The sequence below is a fragment of the Parasteatoda tepidariorum genome, chromosome 8 (assembly GCF_982258835.1).
Source record: "Parasteatoda tepidariorum strain Cologne lab strain chromosome 8, Ptep-v5.0, whole genome shotgun sequence".
In the NCBI taxonomy this organism is placed as follows: Eukaryota; Metazoa; Arthropoda; class Arachnida; order Araneae; family Theridiidae; genus Parasteatoda; species Parasteatoda tepidariorum.
The window spans coordinates 78,023,614-78,043,226 of NC_141762.1; the positions used below are offsets into that span (position 1 = coordinate 78,023,614).

The window sequence follows — 19,613 nt, forward strand, 5'->3', positions numbered from 1 at the left end:
TTTGTAATAGGAAACTGAAGCTCACAAAAGGAGTAATTTTTGCGAAGTCAGAGGTAACAGTACTATATCATGAATTAGGAAGCAGTTAATGCTATAACTACAAAATAAATGAGTAATAAAAAAGAAAGGAAGAACTCCGTGTATTATGAACTTTTCTAAGTGATTTTAAATACTTGTATTATGGAAAGGGCAAATAACAACAAAAAAGTTAAAACTACTATTCCTAGTAAATAATTAAAACGGAATGGCGTTTTTACTAATCACTGTAACTATTATTCATTGCTAAGTTGATTAAATTTAATTATCTTATAGGGGAGCAGAATCCACGGTCCTTAAATGGTTATGTATGGGTCTTAGATTTCGAACCAAAAAATATTAGTATAAAAACTACATAATTAACTTAAGAAATTCTATAACTGTTTTTTTGTGCTAATTTCAATAAATTTTAAAATTAAAACATTGAAATAATTTCGGAATATTGAAGCACAGAAATATTATTTTTAAAATAATGCAATGAACTTCGGAAAAAATTAAAACATTGAAATTTATCCAAGAAATAATTCAAGATTTAAATCTTTTTATTTTTCGATTTATTTTTGAAAAGAATTTTTTAAGTCAAAACAAACGTAGTTCAAAGATTTATTAAAAGATTAAAAATAAAAAGTGATATTAAATTTATATGCAGGATAAATAAAATTAATAACAAAAATTTTCCTCTGAAAAATTTGAAAATATCTAACTTAATTTATTAATAAAGAAGAAAAAGGCTGTAAAATTTAAAATTTTTTAGGGGCCACCCAAATATAAGGAGACATTTTATAGTTTCCGTTTCCCCTTGACAGCAAAAATAAGCAAATTACAAACCTCTTCCTATCCTACTGAAAAATACACCCGTCCTTTTTTTTCCGTTTTAACTGTATCTTAATTTTATGAATTTTAAGATTAAATTCAAGGATAAGGAATTCAATGAATAAATTCATAAAAATGACAATAAAGTTGTCACTTCTTTTCTGTGCTAACGCTCACACTTCATATTTGTTAAATCATATTTCTCATCATCGAGAACAAAATGTGAGGCCACATCCTTTTTTATTCTATTGAAAAAGAGCCGCTTCCTGTAACGCGCAACGTCCGCATTAAATAAAATCACTACGTCCACGCGGAGAAAGTCAGTCACACAATACGCCAAATCATGCGCTCAGCTCAATTCAATTCAATCAGGAAATATTGCAATGACATTTTGCTGTCGTCATTCTTTTTATTAACGTATTCGTTATATGCTCTAACATACCGCATGAGTATCATTATTTATTTATTTTTTTGCAAATAATGAGTTGCTATAAGTTTGATTAGGGCATTGTTCCTTTTTTAGATGAAGAGTGATTAATTTAAATTTATGTGTTGCAGTTAAAAATACACTCCACTGTCAACATCTATATTAAATGATTGACGATATTTTGTGAAAGTCGTCTGCGGTTTGCAATTGTTCTTTTCATTTTAATTGTATGAGTAACTGTATTTATAAAAGATAACCATAATATAGTGTGATTCAATTTGTAAACATTTTGGAACATAATAATAAGATGGAACATATGTTGTGATAATAATAAAACCAATAATTATGATTGATTTTAATGTATCATTCTTAATAATCTAGCTATATTTATGTTATTATGTTTTTTATGCAGTGTCTTAAAACCCCTTTACCCCTACTAATACCAAAATATCATAGGATCATTTTTCCATGATTCTCTGTACGGCATGTAATTTACCTTTTATGAGATGACAGTTATACCTTTCTGTATAATAATTGCAATTTAACGCATTAGTTTGATAATTTTAGAAAAAGTTAAGTTCGAATGGTAAAGTTAAGTACGAATTTTTCACAAAATTTTGTATTGTTTAAATGACTTTTAGCAAAATAGTTAACCGTTAAAACAGACTCTTTATAAAATATTTTATTTTAAAAACGGACCCATTGCAAAATATTTTATTGCGAAAACGGACCCTTCCTAAGATATATTATTAAGAAAACATGCACTTCAGTATATTTATCGTTAGAAAACGGACTCTTTTGAAAAAAGGAAGTCCACGAAGTCTTTAACTTGTAATTTTAAAACTACAAATTATTAAAAAATATATTTGTGTTTTTTTTCCCCTCACAAAAATAACACTGTATTTTCACATTCTCAGAAACAGCCCTTAGGGAAAAGAGAATTACAGTCTACATTAATTATAGATTCTCAAAATTATGAGTAGATTTTTCACAAAAATAGGACGCTTTAGATTCAAAAATAGATTCAAGGGTTTGTGTCAACAAATCACAACTAACTAAGCCAGGGCGTGACATTTTATTTCTGAAGGTACTAGACAAACTGAAATTTTTGCTCTTCACTATTTTCCTGAAAAATCTGATTTTTAAAAAAAAATTTAAACCGACGTAGTTTAAAGAACTTTTTGATGAATGCAGAAACACAAAACTAGAAAAGCACAAAATATTATTAAACACAAGAGCAAATTTGGGAAACTCGCTGAACACTCTTTACCATTAAACTTCTCTACCAAATGAATATAAATTTATAGTAAAGCGAACATTAAACTAAAAACTTTTTAAAATATCAAAATGAAAAAAAATGTATTGAGAATAACTTAGCATTGCGCAATGGGGAAGCTCTCTTCTAATAATTTTTTTGCATTGTGATTTTTTTTTTTTTTTTATCAATTGAAACTTAACTTTCTTACTCAAGGTTTTTCTGTGCTTCAAATTAGTTATGGAGGTGAAGCAGAATTTGTGATGGAAAATACCTCTCAAGGTATAGCGTCTTCTTAATATATTTTATGACATAGGCTTCAGTCTTCTTGCTCCGCATGTTAGATTTATTTCTTGTCTTTAACTCTGAAGCTCTTAGTTCTTGTTAATATTTATTCTCTGCAAATTTCGGGGAGTAGTTATATTTGAAACACAATATTTGACAAAACAAGGTTTATTCGCATGTCCTAAATATTTGCTCGCCAATCTGGCGAGTGGAATTTCAGCACCTTTAACTTGAAAAATTATTGTCAGCGTTCGTCGGTCAAACAAAAATGGAGATAATAATGGAGATAATTGGTAATGTTGAGTGTCTAAAAATACCCAAACATTGACTCTTAATTCGAAAGAAATTGATGTTTTTCAAAAGAACCAGCTTAAAGAGCCGAGAATTTAGTTACTAATCGTATTTGGTATTCAGCTATCAATGTCAAATATAGATTTAGCTGAATATTTCCCTTTTTCTTTCTTATGTTTAATGGATAGTTCATTTATTGAAATTAAAACAACAACTTCGAAATTTTTGAAGTTTCTTGTATTGCATAATTCTATGAAATAAATTATGTTATAATACTATTATAAACTCAGTTGACTTATACAATATGTATCTGTAAATAAAGTTAAAACATCGCTGAAAATACAGCGATGTGTCAAATATACAGATATACGATCGTTTCGCTTCCAAAATGAGGCACCTTTAGTATCGAAATAGAGGAAAACATCGGTATTATAAAGGCTTTTCTATTTTATTCCGTGTTTCAACTCTAAAGATAGTACTTCATTACAGTATTGAAACGGTCATATGTCTGTTACAAGTACAATTAACAATAGATTTAGCACTTTCGCATAATATTCTGTAGAACCGAAATTATTTTGTTGTAACTGAGTCTGCGCTGCGTATGGTCTGAAACTGCTAAATCTCTCCATTACTATCCCGCAGTGGACTGATCGTAAAGACATGGTTCCCAGTGGAGCACCCAAGTGATGCTCACTAGCTGCGGTCACTAAGAGGGTGGGTGATCATTCCTCGGTCGATTGATCAGTCTTCGCTAAACTGTTCTATCGTAAAGTGCTGGACTTCACGTGCAGGTCGTCGGGACACCAAAGCGGGAGAGCCATCCTCTTTTTAAAGTATTTTTAATCCTGTTTTAATTTAATTAAATCTATAATTTATTTTTATCGCAGCTTATAAAAAGCGAATTTTAAATACTTTTATTCTTTTCTTAACGATCAGGGTCACGGTTTACTTTATAATTTATTAAATCATTAATTCAGTGTCGCGACTAATTAAATATCAAAATTTATTTTTAACTTTGGTTTTCTTTAAGCTACTTTATTTCTCCAATCACAAAAATCTTTCGATTACAGTGTTATATTAAATTTCAGTGGTCTTTTTGGTGATCAAGCTATAGCCAGATTAACTAATTTTAATAAAATTTAATAAAATTTCAAAATATGTATTGCTTGTAATGGCATCACAACTATGTACAGGGTGCGTAGCCAAATCTTTGAATCAAAAATAAGCACTTTTTAAAAACTTTTCAAGCACTTTACAAAACTTTTCAAGCACTCAAAAAATTCATTTTCAATCAATGATATTATTGAAAAACAAAAACTTTTTATAAAGAGTTTTAGCGATAAAAAAAAAATCCAAAAAGAAACGGACGTAAATCAAAACAATCAGTACTTTCCCACATCACCGAGTGAATTCAAATTGACCCTGAACTCAGAACAAAAGTACCCTTACCCCCTACGTCAAAAAGTGTTAGAAGTAAAATAAAATAAACAAGAATAAAATTAAATTAAATTAAAAAGAAAAACATTTCATAAGGATCTGATATTCTCTATCCGAATTGGAGCACTCTGGTTTCGGTTTTAAGTGTGCACGCATGCGCAAGTCATAACGTGGGTACGACATGAAGTTTGCGTGAATGAATACGTAGCAAACACCCCATTTTTCGTGAAATGCATGGGATCCACCAGATATCACTGAAGAAAAAAAAATTTTGTGGAAAAAAAGCACTTTTTAAAAACACCGGCTGAAAAAAGCACCTTTAAAAGCTTTTAAAAACGAAATCCCCAAAAAAGCACCTTTAAGTACTTTTTACAAACGCTACGCACCCTGTATGTACTAACATTAACGAAAAAATAAGGAATTATTAGGAAAAATAGATTACCTGTTTTTAGGAATTAGGAGTTTAACTAAGTTTTTTTAAAATTGCTTTTTAATAGTTTTTTGCTCTATTAACTATTAAAAATAGCTATAAATTAACTATAACGCTCTCATCCATTGCAATTATTCTGGAAATTTCAACTTCCTACTCCAGTAGTTTAATATGTTAAAAAAGATCAATAATTTTGTATGTTTAATAAAAAAAATATTCCGTTTTGAAATTTAAGTAATCGAGAAATTGCTTTAAAAAAATAAGCCTTTTAACTTCCAAGAAATGTCAGTTCTTGCTAATCTCAATTTTTTTTTTTTTTTTTTTTTACTTCTTCTCCAGTTTCTTAGCCCTTCCCATTTACTGAAGTCCACTTTTATTTTTAAGTGGACATTCTTTCCACTTGAAAATGATTTAAAGCTCTCCTTCTTTCTTCCTTCCTCTCTTTTGACATAATTTTACAGGTGACTTGTATGAATTAAAAAAATTTTGAACAATTTAATTTTTTATAACTGAAAAGTCTAACAACATTACAAGTCGTCGTCATCCTCTCCCCCCCCCCTCTTTTTTTTAAATCCCCAAATCATTTAAAGTGGATATGCTGTCCTATCGTACATCTTCTATTGCGTGATAAAAAATGGGAATATCAGCTATCTCCGTATGGAATGCTGCAAATCGGTACTGATAAACCTTTTTTTTATTTTATTAGTATTTTATGTTTTCACTGATATTTTTTAATGCAAGGATTTGATTTTGTTAGTGTTGCAATAATCTCATTGGACAAGCAAGTCTCGCATGGCAAGCTAGCATAAATTCAGTAATTCTAGGATAAATTTGGATTCTCTAACGAACCCTTCACAAAATTATTTATCAATGAAACTTCGCAAAACACTTTACTTCAAAAACGGTCTCTCTGCAAAACTTTTGGAAAAACGGAATCAGATAATTTAAAATTTAACTAACGTTGAATCTCTGCATGAAATTGTGCGGTTAATTTCCTTCATATGCACTATTCTGAATATACATCGAATAGCATGGGGATTTTTTTTTTTTTTTTTCATGCAGGAAGGCTTGCAGCTAAAAGTTCGGAAAAGCCGAAACTAACGCTCAGGCGGGGACCTTTTAATTCCTAGAATCACATGGTTTTTGTATGTTTTTCCGATCACAAAAACAGGACCGTAAAATGAGTAGATTTTTCACATTTGCAAAAAACAGACGTTTCAATACAAGTTAAACATACCAATGTATGATTTTTGTTATTTTCTCAAAATAATGAATAAATTTTTAGCAAAAACGGTTCATTTTTGTGACAACTCTCAAACACGCATTTCGAACTGCCTTTGAGCTGTGCTACCTATTTTTTTAATCAGCATTTTTAAATATTAATTTTCAAACGCGCATGCCTAGTTGCAACCATTTTCTTAAACACGACTTTTTAAATCCATTTTAAGTAACGTTTCTTTTCATAAACGTGCAGCTTGAACTATGTTCAAAAATTAAAAGTTTGCCGATGAACCTGCAGGTTTCTAGCTTCTAAATTTACTGTTATAGTAACGAAAAATTTTAAGTGAATTGCGCTGTTATCAAATATTTGAAGCCGTTTTCGAGAGCCAGGAGAGGGAAACTATTGAATTGGGGGTCGATGGGCTGAGAGAATCGGGGGGGGGGGGCTTTGCAAAATCCATAATATATTTCTCATTTGCCATTTAAATCACACGATGAATTAATTACCCGAATAATCAAATGATAATTCTTTTAACACGGATGGTAACTCTTGTAATTGTAATATTCTAACTCTGGCTGGTTGCTAGGCAACCAGACGACTTTTTCTTGTTATTAATGTTTTGCTTATCGTCTGTGTATGTCAGTGGAAATAAAAGAATACAATTGCTGTAAAAGCTAACAGAAGTGATTCGTCTTGAGGTATCGATTTTAGCCAAGATTTGACAATAGAATTAAAAATAAACAGGCAAACACTTCCCATTAATACTTAATCCTCGCGCATGCGCTGTTAGAAGTAAGTTGGTTTTCACTTTAGTGTCCTGCAGTTAGCTACGCTTAATGGACTTACAGTTAATGTTTGAAATTACTCAAGTAATAGAATTTTATCTTTATTGTATTCTTATGTTAATTACTTATTTAAAATTTTCACAGTGTTCAAATGTCTTAAAATTAAAGTTTGTGACCTAAAACTGAAATAATATATAGCAGTACAGGTGAAGAAACCGACAGTTTAACACGCGATGGCGTGCAATGTGTATAGGGTCCCACAAATTTTTGTAAAGCATAAATATTCTGTATAGTATAATTTATATTTACTTTACTGCTTAATTTTAACTGACTCTCGCTACTGCACTAAATTTATCTTTCGCAGGAAATCGAGTTAAACGCGTCTGCCATAAAAAAAAATCATTTTTTTAAAAAAAATTTGATATATTTAAGTAAAGACGATTTCGATTTGTTTTATGCTCGATTTCCTTGAAATGACGAAAGGAAGTTCTTCATTAAACAATCATTTTTCAGTTACGTAGAGGAGAGAAAGAAAGAAAAACAATTTCACCGATTTGTTTTTATGTTTTGCAGAATGCGATTGTTATTTATTTGAAAAAGATTTTGTTATGGCTTCTTCAAAATCATAAATGATTCGTTTAAATTTTTTGTTCTTCTTTTTCCTTACGTTGAGTTCTTCTGTAATTTTTGCTCATAAAAGTGTTAGTTTTTCTGTCGTCCGTTTTGTGGAAAGAATGGCTGTCGACGTTATTTCTTTTAAATTTTGATTTATTTACTTTTATCGAGATTAGGCAAATTTCGCATTTAATGTCAATAAAATCTTGAGTTATTAATGACAGCAAGGTTAAGTTATGTCCATGCTATTCACGAAAATGGCGCAAAACTTCACCATGAAAATCCCAATATTTTAAAAGTGAAAAGCATTTGTGACATAATTTGGTAATGCTTGAATAATTTCTCCATTAATCTCCACTGCAATGCTTAGGCAAAATTTTTTTTAAGACGTTAGGAATTAACCTTAATTAATTTCCTTTAGGTTTCTCTCTCTCTCTCCCCCTCTCTCTTTCTCGATTAAATGTGGATGTGTATCTTTAAAATATATTTCATTAAAAATAATTGGTTTTTGTCAGGTCAATTAGTTTGAGAAATTTGAACAAAATTTTCATCGTTAGTACAGACCCTTCAAAAATATTGTTAAAATAAACCCTTCATAAAATATTTTACCTCAGTTACAGTCCCTTTACAATTTTTTTTCTTTTGAAAACCAGAGTTGATAGCATGCATTATTCATGATTTTGAAATTAAAACTCATTAAAGGAAAGATATAGTTTTCGCATTTATTTATTTATTTTCGTTTAAGAAAGAAATTATTTCCGTTTATTCACAAGATTAAGAGTAGGTTTTCACAGTGTTTCACGAAAGCAGACCTTTCATTAAAATTAATATTGGTTTTTAAGCAGATATTTTTGTGTAAATATGAAAATGGCAAAAACTATGGCAACTAAAAATATTTAGTTCAATTACTCAAAACTATTATGAACTTACTGAAGTATAAAATATAATACTATATACATATATTGTATACTCTAATAATATAGATATATAAAACTTTATGCGTTAAATTATTTTTTAATTTATTCTTAAAAATACAATTAACTGTAGGATTTCAATTGATAAATTATTTCTTTTTACTTTTTCGTAACAAGTGCACGGGGATAATTTGGAGGATTTATAAGTGTTAAAACTATTTTCAGAATTATAGATTTTAGGCAAGATATCCTATGCGTTTTGTGCAAAACCAGTTTAGGATGGTCCAAACCCAATTTACAAAAATCAGAAATTAACATGAATATTTAATTTTTTTCCTCGCTAAAATGTAATCCATAGCTATTGTCGAATCTCTGATTTTGTCTATGAATTATGATCAGGCACGTTTGTGGAGTAAGAAATTAATTAGCGATAAAGATTAAAATTGCGATTTTTGAGAGATTGCGATTTTTTTTTTTACCCTCGATACGTAGATGAGAGTCGCAATCTGGAAAATAAGCTCTCCATAATCAAGTTCAGTAAGCGAATAGTTGGAGTTCCATCACGCTGTTTTTACTTTCTTCGTAAATTTCGAAAAATCTCTGCAATTACGCGAATTAGAAAGCTTCTTGTACACGTTTATCTAAGATAAATGTATACACAAAAAAAATTATATATACCGTCAAACCTCGATATCTGGAACTTGAAGGGAGAGGAGAAAAAATTCGAGATATCGAAAATTCGAATTATCGAAAATCGCATGCTATCGATGGTAGAATAAAGAAAAATGCTCTTTACATACCTTATTTACTATTCCATATTTATTCTGAAAACACTTTTTACACTTTCATTTAAAAAAAGATTCAATTGTTGTTTCGTTTAGAGATGTGAGAAAGTTTGTCTATAACACTTTCTAAGTGGACTATAGCTTTAAATGTCTCCTCTGACATATTCGGCTGCCTCTCAGTAAATCTCCTTACAGTGTCCACTGCAGAAAGTGCTTGTTTGTTAGTAACATTGTGCGGTAAATCTTCGATTTTTTCATCCTCTTCTTCTGATAGTTCACAAGAAGCTTTCGTTTGAGCGATGATATCATTGTCATCCCACTGACCACACACTGTTAGTGCATCATCTACGTTTACAAAGTCATGAAATTCCATGTCATCAAGCTTCATGAGTCCGGTCAATCTGTTCCAATCGTTTTCGGTGAGAGTTAACGATATTGATTGTTTGACTACTTTTGTGATCTTTCATGAATCCAGACTTTTTAAAGCCAATCATTATCATAGAGGAAGACACATCATTCCATGCCTTGTCAGCCATTCTTAAAATTTTTTAATTTTTTTTTTGAATATTTTTTTAATTTTAGAAAAAAAATCTGCTCTATTTATGGAGAAAGAAAATTCAACTTATCGAGGGATTAGAAGAAAAAATTCGTGAAATCAAGTTTCTTTTAACATTGAGTGTATAGGAAATTTGAAGGGAATATTTTTTTCTTCGAGATATCGAAAAATTCGTGAAATCGAGGTTCGAGTTAGCGAGGTTCGACTGTATATGTATAACATTTATAAAAAAAACTTTTCTTTTTGAATTGTTAGATCCATTTTGTTCAAACATTGTCATCTAAAATTACATTAATTGATAAGATATAAGAGATTATATAGAAACAACTCAATTTTTTTCTTAAAAGCTTTTAATGTTTGGCAACCTTTGACACTCAATTTCTTTTTCAGTGGTCTCCTACAAGAAAGTTCTCAAGGAGTACACCCTATATACCTTCGTTGTACGCAAGGACATATCAAGTGGCATTACCCTAGAGGGGCTCTGAGGGCCCTGCTGAGGCCACCTCTCTCGGGCTTTCAGGGCTGCATACGAATTGCGGCCAACTCTACCGGAGCCAGACTCTATCTGGAAGGGGAGACTAGGCTGTTTCTCCTTTACAAGGCCGGTGACGGTAAGCCAGAAGGACTCCATAGGTGCTTTACGTCTAGAAGAGGTCAAGTTGCTCTGTATATCGAAGCAGACCCTCCTTTGGACATTCTGAGGAAAGATACCGTTGAGTTCAGCTACGACCTGGTACAACAAAATAATCTGTCAGACGACATGGAAGGTAAGGCTATATTTCTTACTTTCTTTATATACATATAAAATATAATTTGAAATAAATAAATACAAAAGTAATGAAAATCGAAGAAAAAGTATAAGATATAAGTGTAATATTCCAAGTTGTCGACATCGCCAAGATGCTAATGTCACAGCTACAAGAATATTCACGGACTGTTTGGTAATACCCTTCTGACGATGCTACCTTGCTTGTCAGTGCTCCCATTTTATTTACTTTTTTAATATATTTCCTCTTATATAGCTAGGTTGCTATTTCCAGTAGTGCTTTGTTATTTCGTGTAAATACTTTTCGGTCTCTTATGAGGTAATAAATTATTTTACTTCATCTTATAATATTTTCTTCAAATATATTTATAAATACATACGCAGTGAATTCTCACTTATACGCCGGCCGAAGGGGCCAACCTAAAAAGCGCGTAAATGAAAAGCCTATGTTAAAAGTGTTAAAACAAAATGTTAAAAGTTCTAAAACTCAACATAAATTGCAGTTAGATCATAAATAAAAATATTTTTAAAGATTAAATGTTACTATTTATGATGGTTTGACATTCATCTTCATACAACACATGCATTTGCATCTGAAATTTTTATATCTTCTGCAGCTGATTTGACTGTTTCAAGTCCAATCAATTTTATCACATTTTATAAAAAGCGAATAGATATACTTTTCTTTTCAAAGAACCACAGTAAGGGCTAACTTTTTTTTACAATAACTCATTAATTCAGTGTCGCGATTAATCGAATATCATCAAAATCTTTTTTTTTTTTTTCTTTATTTCTCTAACCACAAAAATGATTCAGTTACAGAGTTGTATTTAATTCTAACGGTCTTTTTGGTGATTAAGTTGTAACCTGATTATTTAAAATTTACATATAAATACATAAATAATCGGTGCAACGTTAAACCATAATATCGGCATCTTGAACCTTTATACCGAGTAAATATGCTGCATCCTTAACATGGTGTCAATTTGAACCATGTTTGCAGAGAGTCGTATAATCAAAATTAAGAAACATGAATTATGATTCCACCTAGAAAAGATTACGAGTGTATTCATTCAATTTCAGCCGTACCTTTTTCAAAGAAATCATAGTTCATCTTCTCCATGAAGGTAAGTGTAGTCTGCTATTGCCTCTTGCAAGGCATGGAAATGGGGCTTACTGTGGCGTAATTTTAATCTGAAGGAAATAAATCAGTGCTATTTACGGGAAGGTCAAAAATTTCCCATCTAAAATCTTATTAATATTACGATTTAAATAACTTACTCAGAAAATATTTTAGTAAGGTTTAAATAAAGTTAAAAAGATTTAAAGTTAAAAAATATTGAAGGATATCTTTTAACTTTAAATCTGATATTGTCTTTGATCTTGAAATTTTGCTTTACATACAAAGTTTTTCAGATTTTTCAAATAAAGAGGAATGTTTCCCTAAAAAAAATAAATGTTTTTTTTTTTAAATTAAAATTTACCGTTTGATTTATTAACTTTTAATAATAGAAAGATTTTTCATAACGTTAATCTTATTTCCTAACCCTTAGCGATGATGTGATGGATAGTGCGATTTTCGCACAGGCGCTATGACGATCAAATAGCGAGAGCGATTTTCCAATTCAGCGGCGTTTAACGACTCGTTCTCCTGTTTGACATTTTCTTAAATAAAAAAAAAATGATACCATACTCTTTTATAGTTCAGTTAATAAATTTTAAAAGAAATAAAAGCTTTCGTTATAATTGCGACCAACTTTAACCAAGAGAAAAATCTCCAAAAGAGCGAACGAGTCGTTAAAGGCGCTGGATTGTAGTAAATTAGCATAACGGGAGACACATAGCGCTATGTAAAATCTTCCTATTAATATACTAAATTTTATTGAAAAATTGAGACTTGGAGAATAGAAAAACTACACGTTTAAAAATTGTGGAGCATGTTAAACCTTAAAATCTTTTAAAATTTCTAAACATTAATACGGGCAGTTTTATGCTTACTACAGTTAAACCTTAAATTTGATTACACTATGCTATGATTTAAATCTTTAAAATTAAATTTCTAAACATCAAGACGGGGCAATTTTATACTTACTACAGTTAAACCTTAAATTTGATTACACTATACTATGATTTAAATCTTCAAAATTAAATTTCTAAGCATTAATACGGGGCAATTATATACTTACTACAGTTAAACCTTAAATTTGATTACAGTATACTATGATTTAAATCTTTAAAATTAAATTTCTAAACATTAATACGGAGCAATTTTATACTTACTACAGTTAAACCCTAAATTTGATTACACTATACTATGATTTAATTTGAATCGAGTCACTGTTCAACTTAACCCCTTATGAAGATTGAAGCCTATTGATTGAATCGCTTGCAAATAGTTCCCGCTTGTTCGTAATCTAATTTTCTTAAATGTTTTTTTAATAAGTAGCTATAAAAAAGATGCAGCTGCAAAATTGCATTAAATGAACTTCCACTGTTCGACTTTTTTCAACCTACGATCGGTAAAGATAAATTGAAATCCTGTTTTTCGAAAAAGGATTATGTTTTATTCCCCTGGAATATTTTGAATATTCTTAATCACTTTTAAGGTCAAGAATTAATTACAAGGAAGTGATCGATCTTATTCAAGAATGTGTGTCCCTTACTTGAAAACCAGACGGACGAGAGATAGATGGATAATATCCCCGTTGTCAATCTTTTGATTGGTCATCTGGATGAGCTACGCCAATTAAATGCTGAGTCCTGTATCCGCTATTTGGTTATCTTCTTAATGGTTTCAATTAAGTGTGTATGTGTGCTCAGTAGCTTGTCAAACTCCTGCTTTTGATTTATCAGTGTGAAGGAATTTCCTGCTTAAGCTTTTAAAACTCTTTTCATCTCTAGGATTTGAAACTGGAAAATTTACTAACGCGTCAATATTTAAAAAATTGTGAATCTTTAATATTCTAAGGATCTCTAATATTACGATATAAGAAAAACTTACCATTTGTGATTTCAGTTGGTGAAATAATAGTTTTCAATGTATTGTATTTTATGTAGTATAGTTTACAATGTATTGTATTGTATTATTTGAATAGTTTTTAATGTACGAATGAAATTCTCTTGATAATAATAGGTTTCTTCCAAGAAAAGAAGAAACATGTGAAATAAAATTTTTTAAAATAAGAAAAAAATCAAAATATAATTTTTTTTAAACAGTTGGGAATTTTAATCTTATTTTAGTAATAGTGTTAATTTTCAATCTATTTAATCCATCAAAAAATCATTCATCTACTTATTATTCCATAGTATAGTTCCGTTTAAATTTAAACATGGTTTCTTTAAGACCTCATTGAGGTAGCAGCAAGTTAGCACGTTATTATGGTTCAAGGTACTGATATTAACACTAAATCGATTGTTTTAAGAGTGTTAAAAACTTATGTTGAATAAAGTAAGCACATGGCCTTATAGCATCCTACATCATTCAATTGCTAGTTGTTTAAAATGATATAAATTCAATTTCCTTATACGAAATAACAAGAATGTTATTAGCAGAAGAAAAAAAAAAACGTGCTTTCTTTTTAAATATGCCCATATTGCAAGATGACAACTTCTATTTTTGCACTTAAATAATTTATTTTCGAATAAAAAGAGTGATCTCTTATTTCAATTTAAAAAAAAAACTATGGAAAAAGATATGTGTTCTTTTATAAGTAAGCAATTTTTTAATTTAGAAGTAACTTTTTTTTCCTGAAATCGTTTTTATTATAAATTTATTATTTGAAGATTGTTAAATCGGTGATTGTTGTTGATTGAAGATTTGACTAAGATAGTTCGCGTAAGTAAAGGCAGATTCTGCAGGGCACCAACATTTATATTTCAATAAGGAATATGTAAAAATTTATCATATGTAAAAATTTATCTTTAAGTTGGCTTTTCGAAATTTATTTTGATATGTTTTGAATGTATAATTAGATATTTGAAGAAAAAAAAGTTATTTTGAAAATCAACAGCGAAGGAATTTTTTGCTAAACAATTGCGCTCTTTTTTGTTTATAATATAATTTTTTAATAAATTATAATTTTCACTAATTTCATTTTTCTGCTTTTTGTCAAAGGTTCAGAAGACACCTGTAAAATATTAGTAATTCAATTGGAGTAAACACTTTCCATTGAGAAGTTTGGAAACTAACCCTAATTTTTTAACGTGAAACTGTTATTAAAAAATTCGACGTTTTGAATAATTATTCTAATTACATATATTCTAATTACATACATAAGTATAATAATTATTCCATTTTTGATTACTTATATGCTTTTACGTTAAGTTAAAGTTTCAAGTTCTGTAAATAAAATAAATATAAAACAAACTGAATGATTTGGCCAATGGTGCATGTAGGCCAATGGTGCATTTTGTTTCTTAAATAAATATTAATTTCCAAGCGAGAATCCTGCTTCGTATCTTAATAAATGTAATTTAGGCTTATTTCATCGTATCTTAATAAATGTAATTTAGGCTTCTTTCATCGTATAATAAATGTAATTTAGGCTTATTTCAATGAAAATAATAAGGCATTTTGTAACATTTCTATGCTTGTCCTAAAATGAGTTAATTAAATTATATTCACTAGAAAAGCACGGAAGGGGGGGGGGAAGAGTGATTCTGTTGTTTCTAGATGTCATGAACGAACATCTGTAAAATAAGTTATTCCCGATGTATATTCATAAAAAGAGATTAAATAATTTAACCTATTGCAATATAAGCGTTATTAATTCCAATCATTTTCCCCCTTTACATCAATAATTATTTCGAGATTCAATTTTCCAGTTTTTTACATAACAGCGATTAAAGATATTTTTTCAGCCTTCAAATGGAATTTAAAAAGTTTTTTTTTTTTCTTAAAGGCTAGATGGATTTTAAAAAGGGGGAAAAGCAGAACCTTAAGATGGTTTAGCGCAAAACTTGTTTTTAAAAGTTGTTAACTTGTCTTTTCGAAATTCCCCATTTGATTTGTAGTCTGAAATTAAACATTTATCTTTTGCTTTCTTTTTTATTTTTCTGACATCCTTTTAGCTGTTTCGAGTTTCCACTTTCATATGTAGGTCTTCAAAAAGTAAATTACCTGTTTACACGAGGCAATAGGCTTTCGCGGATCTTTACTTTTGATAATGCCTTCTTCTTCCCATTGTGTCTGTAAAGAATACGTTAGTACGCATTTGAGTTGCCACACTTGCTGATAAAAAATAATTTATACACCTCAAAAAGCTGTTTGCCTTATCTTTTTAAATGTATTGTATAAATCTGATTTTGTTACAGCTCTGGTTTTCCTATCTCAAACCTAAAAATATTTTTTTTTCATGTTAGTCTTTTTTTTTTAATATCCTGATGCTTAAACTAATGGCAGAAAATGTGATTTTTACTTGGGTATACGCAGTATACCCAAGTAAAAATACAGTAAAAAAAAAAATTTTTTTTAAAGAAAAAAAATTTATTAAATAAAATCAATTAAGTTTTCAGTTATTAATTATCACATAAGAATTGATAGTGTTATTTGTAGTATTTTTTGCATATTGTAGGATAATTTTTAGTGCACTTCTACACCTTTCTGTTCTGAAAAAAAAATCTACAAGACCAGAGACGCAAAACCCATGTTTCGCGGGCCAAAAACGGCCCAAAAGTCTTTTAACTTGCCCCTCCCTAGAACTGTCTAAAATATTAAGAAATATAAAAGAACAAAGTAAGAAATAATTTTTAAGCCACGGTCTTTAACCGAAATTAACTGGTGTAGTTTAGAGCCTTTCTCAAAATAGGAAGGTTCTATTTATGTAATATGGGTACCTAGTTCGCAGTGAAATTTAATTACTTGAAAAATTGTACTAAGATACTTAAAAAAATTTAAAATTTCAAAATTCTGGAAAGTTATCACATTGATCTGATGCTGTATTTACAGTAACACATTTTTTTCTTCTGAATAATAGTTAACTTATAAGTCAAATGCTAATTTAGATTACCTCTTTCTGTTTTGTACCCATAAATTTACCATAATTTGCCTTGTAATTTAATAATATATTAGTTTAAATTTATTTACATTAATTATTTTTATTATCTGTAGTAGAGCAAAAGATTTATAGCTAATTATTACTTTCAAACATCTAAATATTTTATAATTTTTGTAACCCCCTGCCCGAAATGGCTGCACATTACAGCTGCACTAGACGAAAAATAAGATATTTACATGCCATAAAACTAATTATATGATAATTTGAATTTCTTACATGCATTCTTAATTTCTTACATTATTTGTATTTCTTGCATTGCAAATCTTAAAATTTTCCTTCGTAATTAAAAACTCCGATAATGAAGATAAATCCAATTATATTTTTTACAGAGACAATCGCTTTGTAAAGGCATATAAACAGAAAAAAAATTAAATGTTTTTTAAAGGATAAAATTGTACCATATGTTTTCCAATATGTTAAATGATGGTTCTCAGGGGGTTAAAAAAAAGGAATTAAAACTGTTAAATTCTTAATTGTTCTTCAATAATTTATATTGCATCAAAATATAGTTCTTAAAATTAGGGTTTGGTTAGAAAGTCAAGACTTTTAGTTAGTGCTTTTTAAGGACAAAGCTGCATCTCCGAATTATTATAAAACCAATGAACCAACTGTTTCATACTTCTTTTACTTTCAATCTCAGGGGAAAATCAAAGGCAAACGCATGTTAAAAAATGTATTTGGTAATCAATGTTTTTCTAAAGAAATATGTATTAAAAATCACTTATTACTTAGTGTCATTCTGCAGTCCTACGAAAAAAAAAGAAAAAAGCACAGTGACCCCCCCCCCGCCCTCACTCTGAGTTCGATATTCATCTTATTATGAATCAATGTATAACGAATCAACGACGCACGAAACCTAAGTCAAAACGATTGAAAATCTCACGAAAATGGATTTAGAATTTGAAGAAGATAGGTACAAATGTTACAAATCTAAATCTCTTACTACTTTACAGTGTGGGGGTAAAAATATGCCTCTTAATTTTAGGGTTAAAATCGAAATGTTGCCGCTATAATATGTCAAATTCTGAGAAAGCAGAGAATTTGATAATCAGGCTGCAGAAATGTCATCGAAGTTTCACTAAAATAGTCCGTAGTTATACCTAGTGGCACGCAATTAAAGTGAACCCTAAAAATCGATTGTTTCAGCCAGAGATCTGCTTATAAGTTAAAAATTTGTCACAATAAAATTCTATGATGAGAACGTTTGGGTACGAGATATGTAAACCACTTGTCACTAATAATAATCGCTTTTTATTAATAATGCTCGCACAAGGGCATTGAATAACTCGTCTTTTCTGATTTTTAGTTTTCCTTTTTAAATTTGCTCAAAATTTTTTAAATGAGAGAAATAATCCTACCAAATAGTTTTGGGGATCTAATCATACTTTTCACTGGTCTCAAATTTATGACTGTCTAAAATTAATAATTCCACTCGCACAATAAGTTTCAATTAGTGGCTTAGTGGTTCACCGTAGTGTTCATCCCCACATTCTGAGATTTGGTATAACGTAACTTTCTGCAGCCCCAGTTTTAAAAAAATGGCTAAAAATGCAATTTCTTCCTAGAAAGAAGAAATTAAACTTATGCGATAAAGGAATTATGAGAAAATAATTCACTTAATTAAGCTTAATTGTTACTTTACATTATTTTTATTTGATTATTACATGAAAAATTATAAAGTTTATTTTTATGATGTAAGCAAAAGCCACTTAACTCAAATATTGGCCATAAAATTGTTTAAAAATGATACTTGAAATCAAAGTTCGTACCTTTTCTTGTAATTTTTAATTGTAATTAAAAATTATGATCAATGGGTGTAAAATCCATTTTTTTACTTAGACAATCATTTTGTAGAAGCATACAAACAGAAAAAGAATCATACAATTTTTTTTAATTGATTGAATCATACTCAAATGTTGTCCGATGTATTGGACGCTGGCTCTCTGAAGGCTAGTTTGATAGGCATACTCATCTGGAATGTTTAGAGCCACGTCTCTAACATTTTACGAAAAAGTCTTAATTTTAATACTATTCACACTGCAAATTACTGTGCTATATGCTTTATTCTTTCCCATTAAGGTTTTTTCTTTCTGAATTGTACATAACAAATAAATAACAAAAACAATTGCTAGTTGTTGTGTTAAAGATAAAGCGTCTTTCCAAATAAAGCTACAACGTTCTTTCTTCGATTCCTGATGCAACTTATGCTACGCCACTAACATTTTACGAATAAGTATTAATTTTATTATTCCCACTGCAAATTACTGTGCTATATGCTTTATTCTTTCCAATTATGTTTTTTTTTTCTGCATTGTACATAGCAAATAAATAACATAAACAATTGCTAGTTGTTGTGTTAAAGATAAAGCGTCTTTCCAAATAAAGCTACAACGTTCTTTCTTCGATTCCTGATGCAACTTATGCTACGCCACTAACATTTTACGAATAAGTATGTATTAATTTTATTATTCCCACTGCAAATTACTGTGCTATATGCTTTATTCTTTCCAATTATGTTTTTTTTTTCTGCATTGTACATAGCAAATAAATAACATAAACAATTGCTAGTTGTTGTGTTAAAGATAAAGCGTCTTTCCAAATAAAGCTACAACGTTCTTTCTTCGATTCCTGATGCAACTTATGCTACGCCACTAACATTTTACGAATAAGTATTAATTTTATTATTCCCACTGCAAATTACTGTGCTATATGCTTTATTCTTTCCAATTATGTTTTTTTTTTCTGCATTGTACATAGCAAATAAATAACATAAACAATTGCTAGTTGTTGTGTTAAAGATAAAGCGTCTTTCCAAATAAAGCTACAACGTTCTTTCTTCGATTCCTGATGCAACTTATGCTACGCCACTAACATTTTACGAATAAGTATTAATTTTATTATTCCCACTGCAAATTACTGTGCTATATGCTTTATTCTTTC

The 19,613-nt window shown here is 29.5% G+C and overlaps 1 protein-coding gene across 1 annotated transcript in view; it reads left to right on the forward strand.

Moving 5' to 3' along the window:
* The window catches only part of LOC107454978 (meteorin-like protein), a 49,287-nt gene that overhangs the window by 9,517 nt on the left and 20,157 nt on the right, over nt 1–19,613 (forward strand). Inside the window, exon 2 of the mRNA XM_043052363.3 lies at nt 10,242–10,618. Within this exon, the coding sequence (XP_042908297.1) occupies nt 10,242–10,618 (377 nt within the window). The remainder of the gene's footprint in view (nt 1–10,241; nt 10,619–19,613) is intronic.